We start from the raw sequence: 26,830 nt of genomic DNA, 5'->3' as shown, positions 1-26,830 counted from the left end.
TTTCGCTTTGTATAGTTTTTTTGGTGCCATTTTTCTATACAAAATATTAAATTTTGCCCCTAGTATAAGTAACTATTCTTAAAACTATCGTGTAAGTAGCAGCGCTACAGGACGCAGATACACGTCATCGTTTGGGGCTCTAAATTTTCAGCAAAAACATTGTTCCGACACTGAGACCTTTCGCATAATGTTTTTAAGGCTTCAAACTATTATTTAAGCCAAAAAAAAAATCGAATTTTTCAATATTCTAGAGTTACCAGACCCCTTAAGTGCGACGGACATTATTTAATGTTAAGATTACGCGAGCTCTATTTTGAGCCATTAGTCTAAATTGTAGTCCTAGTTATAAGTTAGCCGTTTGTACGTTTACGTTTATTGTACCCCCTTGTATATATATTTATAATTGTTTCTTTAGCACAATAAACGTTCGTTAAAAAAAATAGCAGGGCCTGCTAGAAAGCTTTACTGATGAGTCTCCTACGAATTTCCCGAGTTCCTACCCGCAGCCAGCGCCGCCACAGGCCCATTTGTCTGGGCCTCCAGAGGCCCCATTACCATTTTCGTGTCACTCGCTACGTTACCAACAGGCTATAGAAATGAACACAGGAGAAAGTGAGATAGGAAATTACAGGAATTCTTTTGTTTTTTAAATGAATGAAAGCCATACAGTCCAGAATTGGGCACTAAAACTACACTGAAATTCATTCAGTTGTTTAGACTCAATCGTGTTACTAATATACATATGTCCATAAGCATAGTAAAAAGAATTTCTTTTTTTTAATAATTAAAATATAATAAGGGGCCCTTAAAACATGTATTTGAAATAAAATAGATCGCATTATCATCGTTAATAATTCATTAATCGTCAGTTTTGACATGAATGCTGCATTTTTAAACTTCTATTTTACTAACAATTCTTTAAGGAAACTGATTGTGAGTTTCTTAAAAGATTAAATTCGTTATTTTGAATTAAAATTAGTAAAATAATAATTTATTTATTATTTTTATGTGATGAATGTAATTATAAGGTTTAGAAAACAGTTTTTCAAAGAATATTGATAATTGCGTAATGTTAATAGTTTTGAAAATAAATGGTGGAATAAATCAGCTCACAATAAAAATAGGCCTTAAGAATAAAAATATACTGTATGATGTAATAAACACGATGAAATTTTATTAACTGAAAATGACATAATCTCTGGTATTAATCAGCTGATATTTTTCTTTAGGTTACTCTTTGGGTTTTAATATGGATCGGAGATTATATAACGTTTTATTCATCGTTATCGGATTGTCGATAATTCTACCTGAAGGCCATGGAGCATCGCGACCAATCAAGATTGGTGAGTGGTGAACACATTTTTCATAATTACATCAAGAAATTGAGTTATTATACTTGTTTCTGAACCAAGAAAATTCTTTTTTATTGAGAAACTGATTTCATAACATTTTTCCTAGACACTGCTTTCAATATTTTCGTAAGTTATAAGTAAAGTAAATGTTCCATTTATCAACACTTTTGTAATCAATTGTCACTTTAAATGGTAATTAAGTAATTAAATAATGTTAACGAAAAACCTGTTACGTTCAACAACGTAAACGATAAATCGTCGAAAATTTGTCAAGCATAAAATACGTTAACAAATTAACTTTCATAGAATTTTCCTGGAGTATAGCTCAAGTTTTTCTCATTTCCTTTCTTGTAAGTCGGAAAGTAAAAACACCAACGATCCTAAAACCTCGACAAAATGTGTCCCCCAAGAAAATATTGTGCTTTTCATAATATTTGTCTCTTACAAACAAAGATGGAATAATATTTTCCTCTAACATTTCTCCATCGTCAAAAACGAAACACATACAGGGTAGGTCTCGATCAATACTAGCAATAAATCTAAAAATTTGATCGAATTATTCGAATACTTGTAACACAGAAGTTGGCTTCGATTTAAAAGAAAATACGTATGCAATAAAAAATTTTAAAAGTACCATAGAATTTGCAGGAAAACAACTTTAAACTTAGTGTAAATATATTTCAAATACGCCCCTTCTACACTGCTTGAGTTAAACTAAAAACCAACCAATTGAATTTAAATTGTTATTTAAAGGTTATTAAATGTTTTTGTTAAAAAAAAGGTGTCCCTATTCACTGAAATCCCTACAATAATATTCTACAGTGCCTCTTTTAAATAAATGTATTTTATTAAATTATGATGGCATAAAGTTCGTCCGTTATAATGCCATAAAGTAAAGAATACATAGTACTATTTAAATAAGTCAAAGTGACCGGAGCTTTTTATCGAATAGAACAATTTCTCGAAATTTGTATTGTTGCACTTTGTTCTCCCCAAAGTACTCATTAACTTTTATTTGAAACATTTTTCCGCTCGGTAAGATAGGGTAGCGATGTCGCCATTTTTGTCTCGCACGGTGCTCTAGTAGAATTTTAACCAAAGACATTCTTTCTTTTTGCAAACTTTATTTCTATTGCCTGTTTTCATTAATGCGCCATTTTACCCTGTACGTTCATTTCAGCGTTTTTTTAAATTGTATATTCTGGTTTACAATTATTTTTCTCAATTTTCTAAACCTAGAAGCTGGATAAATAAAATGCTTATTTTAATGTAATCATTAGCAACGTCTCAGTTTCTTTTCATGACACGAACAAAATTCAAAGAGGAAGGTTGTTTTGTGCAAATACTTTTACAAGGTTATGTTCTCTTCTGTTGACATTTTTTTGTATCTTCAAAAGAAATAGTATTCTATATGCTTATGGTACAGCAAACGCCCCCTTATACAGCTCATTGAGGTTTCCACTTTTTAATCGTTTGTTTATATGCGTCGGTATTGCAAAATAAATTGTTACCGTGAAACGTAAAATCCAATTAATGAATGTTCATTTATTTTTAAAGTAAGATGCACCGTATTTGAGTAAGTCAATGTTTATCTCGTATTAATTATAAGTAATTTCGATGGTTAAAATTATACTTATTGAATTACTATAGAAAACCTCGGAAAAAACGTATAACCGAAACAAAATGAGAAGGACGCGATTTATCAAACGGACGTTATACAATTACATTTATAATTGTAAATCAATTCTAACAAAAAAGTTAAAAATAATATCCAATAAATATTTACAACTGTTTCATACATACATTCGCTATACAATTTCTGACGTTTGTTATGAATTGATAAAATGTATGTTTTCGTAAAGTTTGACAAATTTTCCGTACGTTTGTCACAATTTATATGTAAATTTACGAAATTACACACGCCCTGCCTAGCTTCTACGAGTAATTACAAGAGAAAAAGAGATAAATGTATTGGGTTGTCCGGAAAGTTCTTACCGATTTTTGGTAGGTGGCGTAAAGACAGGTCTGAATATATCAGAACGATTGAAAACAAATGACATGCATACATACTGTAAAAGATGGTACTTCAGGCATATTTGGAAAAAAATTTGGTTACGATAGGTTAATTTTTGTGAGTTTTATACGCCGTTCAATATGGAAGGAAACAAAGTGCATTTTAGGCATTTGATGCTTTTCTTTTACCGGAAAGGCAAAAACGCCATACAAGCGACAAACAAAATATGCGCTGTTTATGACGAAGGTGCTGTAGCTGAAAGAACTGTGCGTAAGTGGTTTGCTAGGTTTAAAGCTGGTGATTTCAACCTTGAAGACCAAGAACGCCCGGGTAGGCCCCCCACCACTGATGAAAATGAGATTAAAATACTCATCGAGACCAACCCACGCTATACGACTCGTAAATTAGCAGAAATGTTAAATATGTCAAAATCCACCATCCACGACCATTTTATGATGCTTGGTTACATAAACCGCTTTGACGTATGGGTTCCCCACGATTTAACGGAGTAAAATCTAATGGATCGCATTTCCATTTGCGACTTGCTCTATAAACGTAACGAGGAGACATCATTTTTGGAGCAAGTGGTGAGGGGGGATGAAAAGTGGATCATTTATAACAATGTGGAACGAAAAAGATCTTGGGGAAAGCGGAATGAACCACCTCTATCCACCCCAAAAGCCGGTCTTCATCCAAAGAATGTCATGCTCTGTGTCTGGTGGGATTGGAAAGGGATTCTGTATTATGAGCTTTTACCAAATAATAAGACAATAAATTCAGAGAAGTATTGTTCCCAATTAGACAAATTAAAGGCAGCAATTGAACAAAAACGTCCAGAAATAGCGAATCGGAAGGGCGTCGTCTTTCATCAGGACAATGCGCGGCCTCATGTGTCTTTGATGACTCGACAAAAGTTGTTGGAGCTCGGTTGGGATGTTCTACCCCATCCACCGTATTCACCAGACCTCGCACCCTCTGATTTCTACCTATGTATTTCGATCATTACAAAATTCCCTTAATGGAAAAAACTTCAATTCTTTGGTTGATATAAAAAATCATGTAGTTTTTCAGTGAAAAACCTGAGAAATTCTGGAAGGACAGAATTTTCAAGTTGCCTGAAAGGTGGAGAACGGTTGTAGAACAGAATGGCACCTATATAATTCAATAAATGTATATTAAAAGTTAAATTTTCTGCGTTTCAATATTTCATTACTTGTACCGAATCTGCTTGGAACAGTAGAACGGGCATATTTATAGTCAGTCATACGAATCACGTCGAAGCAAGGGACTGAAAACGATTTCTCGATTCTGCACCCCGAGCACGAACTATTTATCTCAGCATCTCGTTACGGTTGATAAAATAGTTTGAAAAAAGTGTAAATTAATTACCAGAGCACTGGGGTCACGATGCAAATAATAATTTAAGGGGACGCTACGTCAAACACGTTCGAGACGCTGTCGCAATTTTAAGAAGACGTTGATAAATTACTGGATAACTTTTCATTGTCTACCATTTCAGAGCATCCTTCAAAGCATAATTATATTTCACGCGTTCGTTATAATCCGAAAGCTTCTACAAGGACGAAATCTAAGGTCTATAAATTCTGTGCTGTTTAAAGCGGAAAAACTTACTTATTATAACGACGCGTTTTACTCGATCGTAAATAATATATAACAATTGCGCGAACAAATTATTCCGAATTAATAAAATTGCAGTTAAATTTCAACGAATATTCGAGGTACAGCTGTGTTGAAAATGCTGGACAGAAAAATTGTTTCGTTGAGTATATGTATATGAATTGAAGTATATTTAATTTAAGATTAAGATATATAGAAATCTTTTAGACCATGCTTAAGAAAGAAACGCGTACAATAAAATGAATGTAAAAATGTAAAAAAAATGGAACATCGGTGCATTATTCCGCAGATATTCCAGTTTTTTGGTTCACGCTCGGTTTTTGAAGTTAACTTTTGTCTAGGCCCCCGGTGCAAATACTCCACCGTGCGACGTACAACAGCGTCGGCTCGCGAAGAATGCAACCGCGAGGCAACGCGCGCGCGAACATCGTTTCGCCGGTACCGCCAGTAAAATACTTACGCGGGTGGAAGTTGTACGCTTCAGAAAAACGTTTTAGGAACACCCAGTATTTCGAGGGATTTTTAGCGTGGCTACTCGACGGCGAATATCCAGTCTGCGACGCATTCGCGTCCGGGGGAATACGTACGAATGTGTGCAGCCAGTGTGTACATATCATGGTAAATGCAGGCACTGCATACGTTGGAACAGACCTCTTATGAAACCCATCCGTTCTTCTCTAAATATTTGGACATTTTCATAAGGGGAGTTCCTGCTAAGCCGGGGCTATGACAAACGCGTACTTCTTCGGTAACCCGCGGCTACGCACGTGACTTGGTGAGAGCAGTCGTGTAATACGGCTGTAAAGTGCTGCCGAACACTGCCGGATGTTTCTAGCCGGTTGTGTAGCCAACGTTGAGATACGTGGAATTTACGCGCCGCCGCTATCGGACGCATTTCGTCTGACGAATTACTACGATTCGACGGGAAAGAACGTCGCATTTTCCGTGCCCTCCGACTGGAAACCGTCGCGAATATTCATATCTTTTCTGTCGGTAGTCGCGCGGGGAATAGTTATTGTATCCGTATCTCGCCGAACCGACAGGGAAAGTATGTCGTATTGTTGCATCACTGACGCAAAATGGTGACTCGTGTTTACCCCCAGAGTCTTGCTTTATTAATATCCGTGTACAAAATCAGTGAAACGTATTTGATTCGCGAACTACTACTACTTCCAATGAATATTGATCTTGTGTGCGTGAACTGTTCCGTTACTAGTGCAATGTTTGTTCGAGTTGATTGGTGCTTACATATGTTGCTTAGTCTATGAAGGAATTGATGAGCAAAATAGTAGTAGCTAAGAAAAGGAAAGGAAAGGAGAGAGGAACGTTTCACTATAGGCCTTCTAGTGGGAATCGTCAATAAAAGGTATACTAGGATGCCCTGCCCTAAACGCCGGGTTATTGGATAGTCGGTCGAAGAACAGATATATAGGAACGGAAGAATCACTCGAGCGCTTGCGAGAGAGCGGCCCCTCCGTGTCTTTTCAATAAAGACATTTTTTGAAAATATCTCGAGATCTAATAATTTTTTTGCCATGGTATCCTAATCATTTTTTACGTAGAATGAACAGAAGAATCGATCTGTGCAAAAAAAAATATGCATTTCTATTTAAAGAAATGATGCAATTGTTAATTGCACATGCACTGCTGCATCTAAAAAAAATTTAATGGCCTACAGATGTAGTGCTCTTCGAACCATTCATCTTTCTCCTTTGGCATTTTTTCGTAAATGCAATAATAACGGAGTTATGACTTGAAACAATTGCGTGGACCACCCTGTATACAAGGTGTATAGTAATTAAACAATTACACTGTATAGTAATTAAACAATTACTTCTAATGAATTAATAAATTTTTTAATTCCACAAATAATACCAATAAATTGAATAAAATTAATTATTATTTTTTTTATTATTATTATAATTTATTTTATAAAATATTACATAATAATAAATTTAGATTATGAAATAAAAATAAAATTTTTATTTTTTAAATGATAACTAATTTATTTAGTATTTTTGATCCTTCAACGAATATATATTTATCTATAAATTGATCTATAATAATAATAGTATTAATTTTTATTCCATTAAATTATTGATTAAAATTATCTCGTTATCAAATTATATTTATATTATTAATAAATATAATTTTTAAAGAATTTAAATTATTAATTATAAATAAATATGTTTCCAATGTTATTATTTTTATTAGTTTAATAATAATAATTTTATTGAGTTTATTTTCTTATATTTTTACTCCTACTAGTCATTTAACTGTAAATTTATCTTTATCATTAACTTTATCAATAAGATTTATAATATTTGGATGAAGAATAAATATAAATAATATATTAATTCATTTAATTCCTTTAAATACTCCAATATTTTTAATAAGATTTATAGTTATAATTGAAACTATTAGAAATATTATTCGTCCTTGAACATTATCAATTCGATTAACAGCAAATATATTAGCTGGTCATTTATTATTATCTTTAATAGGATCATAATGTATACTGTATACAAGGTGTTCGGCCACCATTGGGAAAAAATTTTAAGGGGAGATTTTAGAGGCCAAAATAAGACGAAAATCAAGAATACCAATTTGTTGACTGAGGCTTCGTTAAAACGTTAGTAACGTTTAAAGTATCGCCTGTTGAACGTCAATCTGCGCACCGCTGCGCGCGCACGTAACCAATAAAAGCACAGCGCCAAGACCGCGAATTTTAAACTCTGCCCAACAATGAGTTGTAACAGAACGATATACTTATCATAACGGTAAAACAATAACTCGTAATCAGCCAGATTATTGAAATAGAGTCTGAAAACATATGAAATATCGAGAATGGAACAATATTTCTATTTGCTTGATTTAACAATCATTTGAAACACTCCACTAGTAGAAATGAATTTAAAAAAATAAAGAATAATTAACAGTTATCTGTCACGATTAGAATATTTGTACGAATATGATTTCACATTTGTGAGTGAATAGAGCGTAGAAACGTTCGAAAAATAGTAAGATTGATGATCACATAAGGCGTTAAAGAAATAGAAATAAATCTCGCAAATATTGGGGAATGCTTGCATAATATTTTGTGGCTGTATTTCCGTCTGATATAATTCGAGCATTATTCTAGACCGCCGGTCGGTTACCGAATAATATGGAGATAATTTACGCATTCAGACTATGGAACCCATAAAGGACAGTAAACTGTAAGCGAACGAGACGCATAAACGTCCATAGAAGGCCTGTTTCCACGATTTTATGAGTTCCAGCCGGCCAGCACACGACCAGCCCTTTCCAGCAAAGCCGTTGTTGTTCACGAGAATTCCTGGTGATTCGAAGGGTTTAAGCAACACTAGCAGACGATCTGCTAAAATTTCCAACGTACGAACCCGACGCAGCAGTAAATAAGGATCATATTCATGTACGACGTGCCGCGCGATGAAAATTATATACATACGTCCTATTCGCCATTTGGTCAGGCAGCTTTACTACCCGAGCCATAATCTCTGCCAAACGAGACAAACATCGCTAGGAGATCATCGATATCGTTTGAGAAGTTTAATAATTTCATTCTTGGATTTGCGGAATTTAATCGACGGAGCTTTTAATCGTTACACCTCGGCTAGTTTTAGCGATGAAACGTTTACAACGAAGTATAAGAGCGTTTATATAATTTATTACGCGAATTGCGACATCGTTTGTTGTTTTTAACAATAATCGGATAGCAGTAAATTTATTTTCCATATTTCCGACGTGTACATATTGAGTTTTGTTTTGCTCGCGCGAGTAAATAGGACAGAATGCGCCCAAGTTAAATACGTTTAATTAAACGTATCGAATTTCCATAAATTTTTCATTTCAAGTTTTAATATTAATAAATACAATCAATTAATATTTCCGATTGTAATACAATTATTATTTTCGTGAAACGTCCTCCAAATAACTGTTGAGTCTACTCAGTTTGAATAGCGTTACTAAATGTAGTAATAATAAGACGAGGGAAAATATTAATTTTCATTTGCAAACTTTTTACGAATCATGAGCAAAGCTTAGAAATAATTTTAGTATTGTGCAATGACATTATGCAACGTAATTATTTTATGCTGATATGTAAGAAATGTATATTAGAATTATTAATATTAGTATATTCGAGAAGAATTTGCCATATTTAATTAAATAATTGCTGTCATGATGCAAAAAAGTAATAAAATAAAATTTTAAAGATACTTATTATGAAAAATATTATATATATTTCTTCTGACATTTGAAAATTATTATTTCGAACATTCCAACTATCCAAATTATATTCCAAATTGTGAGTATAATTAAACAAATGTCAAACTCGATATAATCGATAAGTATCGTTACGATAGATCAGTTTTAATAAATTTTCAATAATTTGATAACGTCACGTAGAATTTGGTATTGGAGTATCAATTTCAAACGTTAACATATCGATAGTATCGAAACAATTTCAATTCTATTGCCAATGATGTGTCCACCATCCTGTAGTTCTCTTTTTCCCAGAGTCGTAACTACCTGTCATTCGACAAATCGTATCGAAATATAATACGACTTATCGTAAAAAGGAATACTTACGCTACAACGTTTCTGTTTCGAAGCTGAAATCGTAAAAGGAATCTTTCCAATTGGCCACGGAACAGTTATGCGCGTAACAAACAGTTGTTCCTCAAAGTACGATGGAATTTACGAGATCGCCGTAAGCGTAAAACGCAGAAAAGCTGTCAAAGTATTAAAAACGTCAGAATATTTTTAAAAATGCTATATACAGGGTGTTCGGCCACCTCTAGCAAAAATTTTAATGAGCGATAGTAGAGGCCAAAATAAGACGAAAATCAAGAATACTAATTTGTTGATGGAAGCTTCGTTAAAAAGTTATTAACAATTAAATTCAGAAATTTCAAATTGTTCTGGAAAAATTATTTTTGGTTGTGGGGGTCAATTACAATCATTTTTGGTGAATAGACATACCCCCGAAATCCTATCCACTTTCGAGAAAAAAAATCGAGTAGGTGCTGCAATTTTTCGGCGAAAAAAAATTTTTCAAATCGTTTAAAAAAAATTATTTTCGGTTGCGGGGATCAATTACAATCATTTTTTATCATTACACATACCTCCGAAATCGTACGCACTTTCGAGAAAAAAATTCCTTACTGAAAATCCAATTAGGTGCCTAAATTTTTCAACGGAGAAAAAAAATTGCAAATCGTTCTGGAAAAATTATTTTCGGTTGCGGGGGTCAATTACAATCAGTTTTTGTCATTAGACATACCCACGAAATCCTGCCCACTTTCGAGAAAAAAAATAGAGAAGGTGTGAAATTATTCGAGAAAATTAAAAAATTGCAAATCGTTGTGGAAAAATTATTTTCGGTTGTAGGGTTCAATTACAGTCATTTTTGGTGAATAGACATACCCCCGAAATCTTGCGCATTTTCGAGAAAAAAATTCAGTAAGAGTGGCACTTTAAACGTTAATAACTTTTTAACGAAACTTCCACCAACAAATTAGTATTCTTGATTTTTGTCTTATTTTGGCCTCTACTATCGCTCATTAAAATTTTTGCTAGAGGTGGCCGAACACCCTGTATAGGAATTTTCGGGGCCGCTAGTCCAACCTGTCGTAATGAATTAATTGAATTTTTCCATCTTCTTGACGCTAATAGTAAACCAAATTGAATACCCATATTTTAAGATAGATCGAATTAAAGATTTATAGCAAAGTACTTTAATAGAATTGTTGAGATTCATTGAATAGAAAAGACGTTTTTGAGCGAAAAATGCCTTTTGAGCTTTGTTTATCTGAATTTTTAAGTGGTGGTTGTAATTTGGTTTAATGTCTAGATGTGTGCCTAAGTAGCGAACAATTTCTTTGTGGAAAATTCTTCGATAATTGTTATCAAAATTCTTCGATAATAAAGTGTTGGATGACCAACCTCCTTATCAATGTATATTCTGGCTCATCGCCTCTTAGTCGCCTAGATGAGAAGCCCTTGCTCATTTTGTCAACAAGGGTAGAGTTCACCTAGGTTCGTCATACAATGCCCCTTTTTCCTTTCTTCAGTTTTGGTATATAAGATTTAGAAAGTAGGCAAGAAACAGCTTTACATTCTTGACTGTCGGACTGTCAGGCTCGTTTTAATGTCCGCCATTGTTTGCCTCAAATATACATATATTCATATTTCACCCGCGTACTAATTTCTCCAAACCGGACTTCAACAAAAGATGAAATCTTGTTTCGTGTTTTTCTGCGTAAACGTGTTTACTAATGGTAATAGAAGACGATCAGTTTCAATTGAACGATCAATGGGTATTCCGCGCCACAACATGCGTACGAACATTGCAAGTGTGGCGTCGCCTCCCATGCTCGCCACCAGAGGGTTCGCGCTCTCACAAGCGCTCGACCAACCCCTCGGTTGATATATACAATATGTATACAATCCTCGACCGATTTCCCAATATTTCAATTATCTAAGGCAGGGCCAGCTAGAAAACCTTACTGACGGAGTCTACGAGATCCTACCAGCAGCGAAAGCAGCGTCACACAAGTATTTAGAAGAAATATTGATATAATAACAAGTTTTTCCAACTATGCCAATACTTTAGTTTCAATAAAAACAGTTCACTGTGTACACTTTCTGTTATTATCAATTATGTAGTTTCTTGAATTTCCTATTTTTTTTTACATTTAATTTAGAAACTTGAGACAGTATTTTAAAACAAGATTCGATCAAGTATCATTCTACGTCTCTGATTTACACACAATTGTATTATAAAACATTGCCTGTGCGAATACTTTTGTTCGTAACTGTATATGCATTATTCAACACCAATGTTGTTGGCTCCCACAAAGTTTGTGGAACCGATTTATGTAATAAATAGATACTTACAATAACTATTTACAATCACGTTTATTTATTAACAAATATATATACAAAAATAACGTGTTAACAGGAATTATAACAATGGTTCGTAAGGGTTCTTGCAAATCTAGTCCTTTCTAACTGTAACTCTTGTGGTCTATGTATCTGTAACTTGCAAATGCTCAGTTCTATTTTGTAACTGTTACTTGTAACTTGTAATTTGCAACTTGCTCTGACCAGGTCCGTTTCTGTTCCATGATTAATTTACCGAGTTCAAAAATAGACGGTGATTCCATTTACAAATCAAAAGTCTGCCCCATTCCTCGTGGGCCAGTCCTCCCGAAACTGCAAATCCCACCCCCTGAGAGTTTGCACGGGGGGTAGTTGTCCGCGGTCCCAAGGGGCAGATAAATGGGCCCAAATTACCCCTTGAAACTAATTAAATAATGCTGAATGGCTTCATGGCTTTAGGGTACCGTAGTTCCCTGTTGTCAAAAAAGGTGCAATTTGCCAGACGACCAAATATAAGTAATGTGGTGTGTGTGTGTGTGAATCGTGAATGGTATGAGTGAATAACGAAATGCTTGGAATCGAATGATCGTTTATGAAAGGGTGTCGATATCGATGGCGACAATGTTGCGTGTGGCGTCGTTCGTTTGAAAGGCACACGTGACTGATCCTGAGAAAAAGGCAGAGTCGAACGAGTCGTGGAAGAGTCGACACGGAGAGAGTTGAAACGTACTGCGTAGTTGATATCTTTGTTTTGTTCTATGTTTAAATAAATTTAATGTAAGAATCAGGAAAATGATGTGTGCGTTTTCAAAATAAAATTCGATCCTTTATTGACCCGTCCAAGGCGATGGTCGCTACAAGAATGCCTTGCTTCTAGCCTGAGGCGGATGCCTTCGCCAGTGTGACCGTTTGTTTCTTTATGACACCCCTGCTCTTGAGGAACTATTCCTTGAGAGGGGTCGTGCGTTGACAAAACGCATGTGGGCCGTCTTAGCCGCTCGCTTACTTCGATTTTCTAACATTAAAGTTTTTTATTTACATTTTAATTTTATTTCATACAGTAATTTAATTAATATTGAAAATACATGACATGTCCTATAATAGAAAATGTTTGAAATTCCAAACAAACGTGTTAAAATAAAATTCTTTAAAAATAAGTTTTTCAGTTGTATTGCTCTATGGATCATAGACCACGAGAAAAATCCGCGCGCGGGTCGAGCGTCCGAAGGATCGTCGATTTCCTACGCTCGAACAGCTTTGCAGCTCCCTGCGACGGGAAGAGGGACGCCCCGTAACAGGTAGCGACTTCCTTCCCCCCTAACTGGGAGCCCGACTGCTCTTTTCAAACGGGGCATGCCATCGCGAAAATGCTCTCCTCCGAGTAAGTGATTACTTCCCTTTCAGACGCGTAACCCGATCGGGTATGCGTGCGCGTCCATTCACTCGGAACGGGACCAGGGAGACTCCTTTTCATCGTCGTTTCCCGTAGAAAAACTGCCCTCCCCCCTGCCCCCTCTTCCTCACCGCGGGAAGTTCTGATAACGTTATTAGAAGTTGTCCGCTGATCGACCCGGGTACCATCGACGGGAGAGCGATTTTTGAGACGCTTTACTTTGAGAAATAAAGTTATCGCCGGCGCCGAGACAGAACGCGAAAGAAGGGAATCCCGGAGTAACGGCGGACGGAACGAGCAAGAAGGGAGTTCGATCGATATTCAGTCGTAGATAAAGGTGTGATGTATCGTTGCGGTGTATGTGGGAATAGCCGGGATGCTGTTGGCATCGTTGACGGATGCTGCTGTTGCCGGAAATGATCTGTGGTCCAAGGCGAAGAAAATACTAGCCGCGGGGGCGAAAGGGATACGTTCCGACGTACCGGTTCCGAGCGTTCCTGGGGAATTCTTAGCCCGGAGAACAATTTAGCGCTCTGCGCGCGGTAATCCCGGACGACTTTGCGATCCACGACCGGACGGATTAAAAAATTCAACGGAAAGAAGAATATTCCGTCTGTTTCGTTTAACTTTCTACCGCTTGTTGACGAGAGAAAGGATTATTCAGATTTCTAATTACAGCAATGCTTGGATAACCGAGTCATTTTCGATTGTTATCGAGACATCGTTATTATCATGTTTTTATTATGTTTCTAAAAATTTGAGTCTCGCAGGCAACGAGCATCCGCACAGGAAGGAGTGTTTCTCTTAAATATTATATTACGTCGTTGTTTTAAATTAAAACACAAATTACATTCATTTCTGAAACATCCAACTTCTATACAGGGTGTTCGGCTACCTATGGCAACAATTTTAATGAACGATAGTAGAGGCCAAAATAAGACGAAAATCAAGAATACTAATTTGTTGATGGAGGCTTCGTTGCAAAGTTATTAACATTTAAAGTTCCGCCTGTAGAATGACAACCCGCTAAACAGCTGCGTACGCATGTTAGTGGTTCTCACTCAGAAAACTGTGAGGCTGTCGATACGTCACTAAGTAGAGTTTCTCATGCTGAGTGAGAATCACTATCGCCCGCGCGCAGCTGTATGCAGGTTGCCTATCTACAGGCGGAAATTTAAACGTTAATAACTTTTTAACGAAGCCTTAATCAACAAATTGGTATTCTTGATTTTCGTATTATTTTGGTCTCTAGAATCTCCCATTAAAATTTTTCCCAGGGCCGAACACCTTGTATATGATGATAATATGAAGTCTAAAATACAAAGACTTAATATACCTACAATGTAATGTTTAGAACTATAATAATATGAAAAAATAAAAAATATGGGGTAATATAAAAAATATATCAAACATAATAGTATAACTATAATATAACCCTATAGTATTATAATACTTTGATATACATTTCTTTTTATTATTTATTATATTCTAATATTGCTCTTCTTATCTTATTTTCATAGTAACCACCTATTAGGCACTTTACATCACACTCCTGCGTACTAGTGCCTATTATAATTCATTAAATACGCAAATATAATCCAAGTTATATCGTGTTTGGTCTTATTTTAATCAAAAAAGCCTCACAAATATATTAGTAAATAAGTTTCTCATTGTGTTATTATTATTTATCACCCATTCGGTGTCTTTTTTTACGTTTTCTGTGTTTTTCTGGAAACTGAAAGTAAATCATGCTTTTATAAGTTATTCAAGATTTACTGTCTACGGAATTATTCGGTAATTGAAGACTACGGATTTTCAGCATTGCACTCGTCAAATATAGAAAATTTAATTATTCGTGTTTTATTTTAATTAAGCTTCGCTTCCGAAATATGACGGTGGAGCAGTACGGGGATGCTCGAGCGGTTTTAAAGGTGCGTTTCGAAATGTCAGATTCGCCCGATTAGTGCCCGGGGAATTCCTACTTTTCTGTGTCATTTTTAACGAAGATCTTCTTTCGGTTTCGCAATGAATATTCTGGAAATGTTCGCGAGTCGATGTTGAAACTTTTGGTGTAACTTCGAACGAAGTTTCACAATTTTTGTTATAATGTTTCAGAGAGAGAGTAAATTTGTTTGATACACCTGGAATACTAAGTACCACTTGGAGATACCCAATTGTAAGTAAGACTCTGAAAGACTCCAGAAAAACCAGGTCTTTAGGAAATATTATTAAAAAATTATCTATTCTCTTTTATGAATTTCGAATTTATGTCTAATTATCGTTTTTTATTTAAGGAGAATATTAGTACACTTGAAAAATGAAAATCGATTACATTACGCACGTAGACTTTCTGGAATTCTCGAAATTCTGTTTGTTGAAACAAAATAACAAGTTTGAAACAATGCAAGGTTCGACACCGATGTACTTTGTAATTTATATGCATTTTTGCCAATAATTATCATCTTGAAAACGTGGACTAAAGAATACAATTATTAAAGTTTACAAAAACATCGAAGAATATACAATTAAGACTCGTATAAATTTGTAAGATTAACAAACAGAATTATATTTGGAGGAAGTAACAAATAATATAATTACAATATCATATTGAACACAAATTTTTTAATAGCAATTTTCAATGAACGACACAAACTGTTAATATACATATAGCAACTGAGGGATCGGTTGAGCGCTTGTGAGAGCGCGGATCCCTCTGGTGGCGAGCATGGGAGGCGACGCCACAGTGGCAATCCTGCATTATTAGATGTATTTTAAAAAACAAATACGCAATGAAAATAAAGTACATTTTATTTAGAATTGATACATTTATGAAACGTCTAAAAATCTATATTTTCATTCAACTAACAAAGCTGAAACATCATGAACATTTTCCAATTTTATACTTGACCCTTATCGGGCTAAAACTAACACACTATATTCTTATATTTGTTTAAATGTCACGTTTGCCTGATGCGTACCAAAAGTGTTCTTTCAAATCAGAAGATTATAAACGAAGATTTCCTTTCGCCCTCGCAACGAAAATCTTAGATATGCTCGCGATTCGATGTTGGAACTTTTATTCCAACTTCTCCTGATAGATACTGGCTTTTTTCATAATGTTCCGGAGATAATACAATTGTTTGAAAGCGATACGCCTGGAATACTTGGCGAAGCTTGAAAATATCCAATTGCAAAGCCGACTAATCTATAGAGACCAAAGTTCCTAATAACAGTTTAGTTCGCTTCCGTCCTTCTTGGGAATAGTAATTATTCGATGGAATAATTTACACGTATTACAGATATTCCGGCGTCAGGAGTTGATCATAGCGTCCCTAATGAAGGATAATGATTAGCCCAATCACCGACTATTCATACCGTTCGGCCAGTAAAGGGAGTATTTTCGGACCAATGTCCGACAATAGCGTCGAAGTGGCGCGCGTTTTAACGCGGAACAATTATGCGACGAGAAAAGTTTAACTTAAATACATTTAAAAACGATGTCTGCCACTTACACTACGAGAAAAAATGCAAGATAAAACTACTTTCCATCTTTGATATTATAATTCTCTAGGTTAATTCTTTTATCGGCTTAGTAATAGAGGAAGTGGTACCCTTTTTATTTTTTAACCTAGAAACTCTTAGAGTAGCCAAAATTAAAAAATTTTGATGAATAAATTTAGAGTATTTCATGTGAAATAGTTGTATGACTATAAATATTGTGGACCTTACAAAACCTATGAATTCTTAGCTTTTCGCTTTTCAACATCTAGAAAATGGCGTAGTAATATGAGATATCATTACTTTTGTAAAAAATAAATTCTGAAGCTGCATTAAAGGATTTACAGAAAAGTTGTAATAACACACGAGTCTAAAATATGGCAATACAATTATAGTTTATGCAATTTCATAATAATTGCATATACAGAGTCCTTCCGTGGATAGACGCTTGTCTCCCACTCTCGAGGTCTCGAGTTCGTTTCTCGAAGTTTAAGAAAATTTTTCATATATCGGTTTTCCAACTAAACCTATTTTAAATTACCGTATCTATAAAAGCAAACTAATTAATAATAGTAATGCAATAAATGATCGAATATATATTTCTAAGTCTGCACAACCGTGATGAGCCCATAATTGACAGGCTAGCGTGGGAAGTTTTCTAGACGGTAGATCTCAATATTTTAATAACGAAGCTCACGAAAAATTAATTACGCTTCCTTTGTACAGGTCAAACGTACTTCTCTTTTTCTGTTTGATCTTATGAGAAACGCAACGGGACGCGCGAAAAGAAATTCTACAACGTCGAAGAGTAATATTGTTACACGTTCTTTTATTCCTTTTCATTATAATTCCTTCGTCGATATTATCGTAGAAGGAGATACGGATATACCCCGTTTCATCCTTGCAGCTATATGCTTCCTTTGCGTCACTCTATTGCGGCCGATAATAGTACGGCTGAGCCCGACTTTCTGGATAATAGTTGTAAATTTAATTAAATCAGCTCTTCGTAGTGCAACCCTCCATTCTTCCTCCAAGATATCAGATATCAGGATGGATGATTTCTGTATCAAAGAAGAAAAATTGCTGGATGTGCAGCGACCCGTTGCTAGCAAGCAGAAATTAGTTTATCAATCTTGTAGGAAATTCTTTTCTAGACGCGAAAGAAATATATTTGATATCCATAAATTGTAGTCAAAATAAATACTAACGAAGCAAACGCAGAAATTGATACTTTCAAATATTTGTTGGACAAACAACATCAACCATTGCTCTAGGGCTACTTCTATCAGGTCCCTCTCGAGCGACCAAGTCTTTGTCTTGTCACTCTTTTCATTTTGTTTGAAACTTTTAACTAAATGAGCGATCAACTAATAACTTGTTGGTTTTTCTCTTCTAAAAGAGAAAGTTATCTTTATGTAACAAAAACCATCGACGCGTATGTTGCGTTTAGAGATACGAGTCAAGAGGGTGCAGCTGTGTCCCTTCCTTGACTTGTTTAGACAAAGTATAGGACCGATTGGGTCTGAGGGTACGGGACGAATTCTTCGTCACTGACCTTTCTCATTCTGTATGTTTCTTTCAATGCGTAAAGACGTGCCTTCCAAGTGTTTCAAATAAAGCTTAGTAAAAGTTATATCGTCTAAATTATTTTATTTATTCCACCACCTATCTGCAATATAACTGAAATAGACACTTTACTAATAAGCAAGAATACTCAACGAAAACGAATGAGTCCTTTGCAGGGATTCTTTTCACTTTTATCACGCGTGTCCTTCTGTCCGGAAACCCTTCTTGTTCCCCTCTTTTCTTTTTTTTAAACGTTCCGAAATCCAGACAACCAACTCGATTACCTTCAAAGGCTACATTTTTCGTTCTCGATGACATTCTTCGCATTGATTAGGGTCAACATAATTTTATTTATACAACGTGAAGTAACATGAATTTGTATAATAAAAACTTTCTAATAAATTACGACATATTTATTATTAAATTTTAGTAGTTTGACCAGAATCAATGTGGTGCAAAGAACGGAAACGTATGAATTTTTAATTAATATACGGTGACAACAATACTTTTTTAGAGAACGATAATTGATTTGCGTGAGTTAATAAGACTCGACAAAAACTTGTATTATTCTATAATTATTTTACTACAATAGACGTGCAGTAATATTATTCTATGCTAAGTGATTTTTCCATTATAAAGTTATATTCGTAGCCTAGATTTTTCACAGTTGCAAAAGGTAGTGATAGATTTAACATTTTTCCACAAACTGTTATTAACTATAATAATTGTAATTCGTCTTGGTACATTGTGAATCAAATTTTTACATATTTCCTTTAGAGATTAAACACTCTACTTGAACTTATTCCCATAAGTGATGTAATGTAGACGATGTAAAATCATATGCATCCAGAAAATATTGTTAGTACAGTGAAAACTCGATAAATGTCCTCAAGAGCTGTTCCATAAATGATACATTTTTATCCCCACCACTAGGGGGATCCCCCTTGAACCAGTGAGGCGAAGTGTAACCGGAGACGTAGCGGCTTTCTTTAAAAATCTTTATTGCCTTCGTCAACTTAGTTTAAATGTCCCTGTCAGTGTGACCACACTACTGTACAAGAAGAAAGTTTTTTATTTTTTACTTTTTTTTAATAAAAATTTTACTATCATGTGGGAAAGATTTTTCTAATTAAAATGAGACTAAACACGATATAAATCGGCCAATATTTGTTACCATAATATTGAATTAAATATTGTGTACTCGTATCTTCGCAAGGTCAGTGGATTGGTACATTTATCGAACAGTGGTAGCTAACGAAACCCCCTATTTCATAAGTGTTGCAGTTTTTGATCACTTACGAAACGGTGGAACTGTTCCGTTTGAAAATAGCTACCTCCCGTTCGATAAATGTAGCCAGCACCTCGATGCGTCGTTCTTTGATATTTCCGAACATAGAAAAGGACAGCACAAGAAGGATAAATAAAGAGAGAAAGACTCGCAAGTACAATATTTAATTCAATATTATGCTACCAAATATTGACCGATTTATATCGTGTTTAGCCTCATTTTAATCAGAGAAATCTCCCCAACATGATAGTGAAATTTTTATTAACAAAAAGTAAAAAATAAAAAACTTTCTTCTGTGCAGTAGTGTGGTCACACTGACGCGGATATTTAAACTGGGGCGATAAATCCGAGTTTCAGTCCCTCTTTCTTCTTTAGCTACTGACTCTTTCTACGTTCGAAGCGTCGGCAAACTACAATCAAATTCGAAAGACCATTCTCCTATTCCGTAAGTGTTGCTGACTGGACCCGGAGTAGCGACATTTATCGAGTTTTCACTGTATTAAAATCTTACGTAGTTGGCCAGTCCAAATTCTTAAATACCTGTGGTTCCAATTAAATTTGGGAAACATTTTAATGGGAGATTCTAGAGGCCAAAATAAGACGAAAATCAAGGATACTAAATTGTTGATGGAGGCCTCGTTAAAAAGTTATTAACAATTAAATTCAGAAATTTCAAATTGTTCTGGAAAAATTATTTTCGGTTGAGGGGTCAATTACAATCATTTTTGGTGAATAGACATAACCCCAAAATCCTATCCACTTTCTAGAAAAAAATTTGAGAAGGTGTGAAATCTTTGCGACGGAAAAAAAAATTTCAAATCGTTTTGGAAAAATTCTTTTCGGTTACGGGGTTCAATTACAATCATTTTTGGTAAATACACATACCCCCGAAATCCTACGCACTTTCGAGAAAAAAATTCCTTACCGAAAATCCAATTAGGTGCCTAAATTCAACGAAAAACAAAATTTCAAATCGTTTTGGAAAAATTATTTTCAGTTGCGTGGGTCAATTACAATAATTTTTGGTGAGTACACATACCCCCAAAATCCTAGCCACTTTCTAAAAAAAAATTCGAGAAGGTATGAAATCTTTGCAACCGAAAAAAAAATTTCAAATCGTTTTGGAAAAATTCTTTTCGGTTGTAGGGGTCAATTACAATCATTTTTGGTGAATAGACATACCTCCGAAATCCTATCCACTTTTGAGAAAAAAAATCAGGCAAGTTCTGAAATTTTTCAGCGAAAAAAAATTTGTCAAATCGTTCTAAAAAAATTATTTTCGGTTGCGGGGGTCAAGTACAATCATTTTTGGTCATTACACATACCCCCGAAATCCTACACACTTTCGAGAAATAAATTCCTTGCCGAAAATCTAATTAGGTGCCTAAATTCAACGAAAAAAAAATTTCAATTCGTTCGGGAAAAATTATTTTCGGTTGCGGTGGTCAATCACAATCATTTTTGGTCATTAGATATATTTTCGAAATCCTACCCACTTCCGAGAAAAAAATTCGAGAAAGTGTGAAATTTTTCGGCGGGAAAAAAAAGAATTTCAAATCGTTCTGGAAAAATTCGTCTTTATCTATGAACAAATTTTACTCGAAATCAAATCAGATTTCGAAATGTAATCATAAAACTTAAATATGAAATTTTATTGAATTACATTCAATGACATAAATACGTATATTCAAAAAATAGTTTTTGTATTTTATTTTATTTAACATCTTCAGTCACTAAATGAAAATAAAATATGTATGTGATGGAAGCATACTGAACAGAGTTAAAGGGCAAGGATCAACGAGTAAGGGTGCTTTGTAGTCTAAACCAACTTAATACTAGCTTATGATATAACTTAAACATAAAATAAAGAAAGAGATTCTATGAAACAAAAAGATAGAAGATATGGGGAATGGAGGCTTAACGTTTAATAGTGCATTGAGTGAGTACAGGCAGACATAATCAGATCCTGATGATCGAAGCCATTATCGATATGTGGGGGCGGATTGGAAATAATAAATTAAACAGGTAAATCGGAGACTTTAGGACAAGGATCTTGCGAACAAGGTAGCAGAGTTGTTGAATTTATCTCTGTCGTGTATTCAGCCAGCCAGAACGTGTTGGAACAGAGGAGTAATGTGGTCGAATTTACGAGAACAGTTAAAGCAGCGGAGACACGAATTTTGGGTAACCTGAAGCAGTCGGGGAAATAGCTTGTTTCAATTGATAGTTTCTTACTTTTCATTCATTTTGAAGTCTACATTCAATATTGGTATTAATTCTCATTTAATATATGTATTGTTTACTATTAATGCTCACACTTATATTTATCTAAGTAATAAGCATTTTGTATCAGTATGTAAATGCCTACTACATGTAAATTTTCTTTGAACATATTAAATCTATTCAAAATGTATGAAAAATAAACAGAACCAGGAATTTCGTAAAAAAGACTAGAATTTTATTAATTACAAGAGAAGCATTTATAAATCGGATAAATTTTGCATTAACATTAATTTTTCAATAACATTAAGAAAATTTTAATAATTTTTATAAATTTTAATTGATAAAATATTATTCATAATGGAACCTAAAGTATTCAAAAAATTTGGTGGAAATGTTTTTGATGTAAATTTTTAAAGGTAGTACTTTCCCTTTTAAAAATGTCACGAGCATCGTAACGTGTTGATAGCAAAGTAATTAAACCCATTTATCAGAGCACCGTCTCCAGTTCAAGAATCGAAGTATTGCTTATTTAATCAATAACGTTAAATAAAGCAATTAACTCGTCGATTCGCGTACCGTGACGCACGAAAGGCGATAAGTTCTCTGTCGAAGGGGATCGATTATTAAAATATTCAGCTGCCTTCCACTGAGTTATTGCGTTTAATTCTTCGGCATAAAATATTATCTCAGCCTTTCTTGCGCGAATAAAAATTACTTTCTCGAATCGTTTAATGGAAAACGTTTCTTTGTTTGCTGGAATTCAAATCAGGAATTGAGAAAGAAATAGCCGGTATTCTTGGGCCAGATATTACGTTTAACTCCTTGACACGACAAAGCAAGTACTCGAAGACCTCCTTTGATCCGCCACGAAGGCAGAAGCCTGCGTGCATAATAAATCAACGAGGCTAATTGGACCTTCAGCGAGAAGCAACAAGGATCGTTTCTTTAAATCTGTACCAGTGAACTTAGCACTCCGAGAATACGAAAGAAGTTCTGCAGCTGAAAGGAATCGAGGGAAGTTGTTTAGTTGCTAATGGAACCGCTCCTCAAAAAACATAACCGGATTTTTGAAAATAAAACTTCGAAACCCTGTCGTGGACGTTTCACTCGCAAACGCGATACAAAGCTCGCTTTTCGATCCTTTCATTTATGGATTTCATCCAGCCCGATGTTCCCAGCCGATGAATGAGATCGAAAACTATTGATCCAGGGATAATGAATATATTTGATGCCGTTTATTCAGAAATTCTAGCACCCATTCATCGAACAGTTGCTTCGACTGGTTTAGTATTGCTAATTAGTGGTAGTAATTATTATTTTTGTTAAATATAGTCATAGGGAATAAGATAGAACAAGAGTGAGGTTATGTCCAATGGACCACGTTTCTTATTCTTCTATAATTATACTTCAATTATAGTTAGTATTGAAATTAGGTTTATGCTACTTTCAAGAATAAATACAATAACTTACTCGAGAGTTTAAACAATAAGCTTTTATTTAGTTGAAGTATTAATAAAGGAAGTGACTTAGCAAGAATACAATCTCAGGAAAGAAGACATATATTACGCCATCTTGTGTTCGTCTTGACAAATAAAATAACTTGTGTAAGGAGCCACTGGTTTACGTCAGTTCATCGATTAGTTATTAAACTTTTATTTCCATAACCAATAATTCAATAAACAAAAGTAATAGCTAAAATTAAAAAGGTACGTTCCCCCAAATTACTGGGAGTTGTTGGAATCAATGAATTACCCTAATAACCAGGGTGTAATATGCAAAAATATAAGAAATACTTAAAGTAAGATAGGATTTCATTCATTCTATTAATAAAAATATGAATAAATATCCTCGATCTACTAATAACATAAGTAGATACGCGAGCTACAGTTGTGGATCAGGATGCTCCTAGCGTCCTAATTGTTCAACTGAAAGCTTTCGCTAATTTACAATGAAGTATTGAAATTTGAGTAATTTTCGAATCTCCATATATACGTTATTGGTCTAGTTTAGAGTGTACATATTAATAAAAGTAAATGTACCGAACAATATTTGGAATATTTTGCTAATTGTACACTCTTTGTTTAAGATTCTTCTATCATGACTATGGAATGATTTCCTGCATTCAATCAGTATTCTTACGAATGTTATTGAATACGTAACTTGTAGAACCAAATTTGAAAACTAAGAAACAATGTGTATATACTTAGTACGCGACTTCCTCTCGTTAAATTATGTTTCGAAGCCAAATGTTTGAGAAGTACTGCACTTCGCGCTGCCATTCTTTTAGTTAATTCGTTTCATTTTACGAACTATTTACTGAAAATGTTTGTTCAGCGTACGCGTTTCGCTCTTTTCAAATTCCCAACGAACGAGCCAACGAAATTGCCCGATTTTGTTGGACTCGTTCGTTCATTCCCTTTAGTAGAGTTTGGTACAGCGACGACATTGTGCAAACCGACGCTACTGAGACTACTGTTTGCGAACGCAATAATAATTATAATCAAGATTACGGCCGCTTTAAAAGTTTATGCTCAATATAACGCTGTTCCGTTTCCCTATTCTTTCGCGGATAGTGCAACTTCACGGCCTTAGCAGCCTCTTATTCGCGACATTTTTGCTAATGAGACACCAAAAGGTTACGGAGACTACGCCAATTTTTCTTCATCTGCCCGCGAAGGATATTCCGCCGGGATTGTTCTGTTGTGCGTGTTTCGAAGTTTCATCGTGGCATTGCAGGAGTTTTCCAGCTGGTTGGAGAAAGAAAGTTTCCTTCAAAGGACCCTCGTAAAAATTCACGAGGATTTTTCGCAAACGTGCGCTCTCCGACTTCTTCGTCCACTTTCCATCAAAAATTTAACATGGACACAGTCGATCTGTGTTAAGTTACAACAGATCACGGACTGGTCGATTACCATCGAATTTTAACGAAATTGTAAATACATTCAGTGTGTTGGGAATTCCAACATTTTATTAGCGGACACATTTAGTTTAATACTAGTTTAAATTACTTGATTGGCAATGTGGCAAGTACCATGTGTCCATGAGAAGAAGGCACAGCGTGTTTACATCCCCACTCTTGCTGCAGTCCGCTGATTGGCTGTCACCGATCTTCATCACCGTTTTCGACCAATGCCTGTGAGTCAGCGAACTGCAACAGGAGTGGGGATGTAAACACGCTATGCCTTCTTCTCGTGGACATATGGTACTATCCAGAGATGACTTGTTGGCTAGGCACCGACAAACTAAACGGGGCAAGGGCAAGGAGAGAAGGTCTACGTGCCGCCATGTTCCCACCATAGAGGCCCACTCTGACCTACTTCTACTGACTATCATAGTAGTAGGGTCTCCATAACCACAAGAGATACACTTTTGTTCTATTCATGGCTAGTATTTTGAGCGTACGGTTACGCCAATCACTCTCACTCAGTCTTGTTCTATCCTACTCTGTACTTATATGTTTCGTTCACGTCCTTTGTCACGCGATGGAATTGTAGTTGTGAGTGGCCCAGCCAATAATGACAATCCGTGTGAAAGCAGGTTTCGTTAAAAAGTTATTAACGTTTAAAGTTTCGCTGGTACTGAATTTTTTTCTCGAAAATGAGCAGGATATCGAGGGTGTGTCTATTCACAAAAAATGATTGCAATTAACCCCCGCAACCGACAATAATTTTTCCAGAACGATTTGAGATTTTTTAATTTTATCGAAAAATTTCACACCTTCCCCAATTTCTTTCTAAGAAGTGGGTAAGATTTCGGGGGTATGTCTATTGACCAAAAATAATTATAATTGACCCCAATAACCAATAATAATTTTTTCAGAACGATTTGAAATTTTTTAATTTTCTCCAAAAATTTCACACCGTCTCGAATTTTTTTCTCGTAAGTGGGTAGGATTTCGGGGGTATGTCTGTTGACCAAAAATGATTGTAACTGACCCCCGCAACTGAAAATAATTTTTCCAGAATGATTTCAAACTTTTCAATTTCGCCGAAAAATTTAGGCACCTACCCCCTGTCGATACTTCTTAAAAATTCATTTTTGATTTTTAATAATTTTGTTTGACATCCTACAGAAAAGTTGTTCAATACTTTTTTGTAAGTACCCATGAGCTCTACTTCAGAAAAAAGTTTCATTGAAATATGTTCACTATTGTAGAAGTTATGGCCATTTGAAAATTAGACCATTTTTATGGGGTTTTTCTCATTTTGCGGGGTCAAGCTACAACTTTTCGAATATTTTTGCGATTTCTACGTATTCTTCACTTAAATACGCGTTGTTTATGGCATTTTAAATATTCGCAAGAAATTTTCGGGCAACATTTCTGATTATAATTTACATTTTCTTTTAGGAATTTTTTCCTCAAAAAACCGTAGTGTTTCGGGAGTGTGTCTAATCACAAAAAATGATTGTAATTGACCCCTACAACCGAAAATAATTTTTCCAGAACGATTTGAAATTTTTTTTTTCCGGCGGAAAATTTCACACTTTCTCGAATTTTTTTCTAAGAAGTGGGTAAGATTTCGGGGGTATATCTATTGACGAAAAATGATTATAATTGACCCCAGCAATCAATAATAATTTTTCCAGAACAATTTGAAATTTCTGAATTTAATTGTTAATAACTTTTTAACGTGGCCTCCATCAACAAATTGGTATCCTTGATTTTCGTCTTATTTTGGCCTCTAGAATCTCGCATTAAAATTTCCCCCAAAATTGATTGGAACCACAGGCATTTAAGATTTTGGACTGGCCAGCTAGGTAAGATTTTAATACTAACAAAGAATATTTTCTGGATGCATATGATCTTACATCGTCTATATTACATCACTTATGGGAATAAGTTCAAGTAAAGAGTTTAATCTCGAAAGAATAGGAGAATCGTCAAGTCTCTTGTGAGAAAGCGTAGCCCTCTACTGGCGAGTATGGGAAGCTACGGGATATCTACGGTATGG

General features: G+C 35.0%; 1 protein-coding gene across 2 annotated transcripts in view; it reads left to right on the top strand.

The window, feature by feature from the left end:
* The window catches only part of LOC122399692 (glutamate receptor ionotropic, kainate 2-like), a 216,108-nt gene that overhangs the window by 66,673 nt on the left and 122,605 nt on the right, over positions 1-26,830 (top strand). For both annotated transcript variants that reach the window (XM_043400571.1, XM_043400572.1), the window contains exon 2: positions 1,230-1,343. In XM_043400571.1, the coding sequence (XP_043256506.1) occupies positions 1,250-1,343 (94 nt within the window). In that variant the 5' untranslated portion in view covers positions 1,230-1,249. The remainder of the gene's footprint in view (positions 1-1,229; positions 1,344-26,830) is intronic.

The sequence above is a fragment of the Colletes gigas genome, unplaced genomic scaffold, assembly GCF_013123115.1.
Source record: "Colletes gigas isolate AHSC1104 unplaced genomic scaffold, ASM1312311v1 Colletes_gigas_Sc00014, whole genome shotgun sequence".
Taxonomy (NCBI): Eukaryota; Metazoa; Arthropoda; class Insecta; order Hymenoptera; family Colletidae; genus Colletes; species Colletes gigas.
This window is presented reverse-complemented; position numbering and strand designations above follow the sequence as displayed.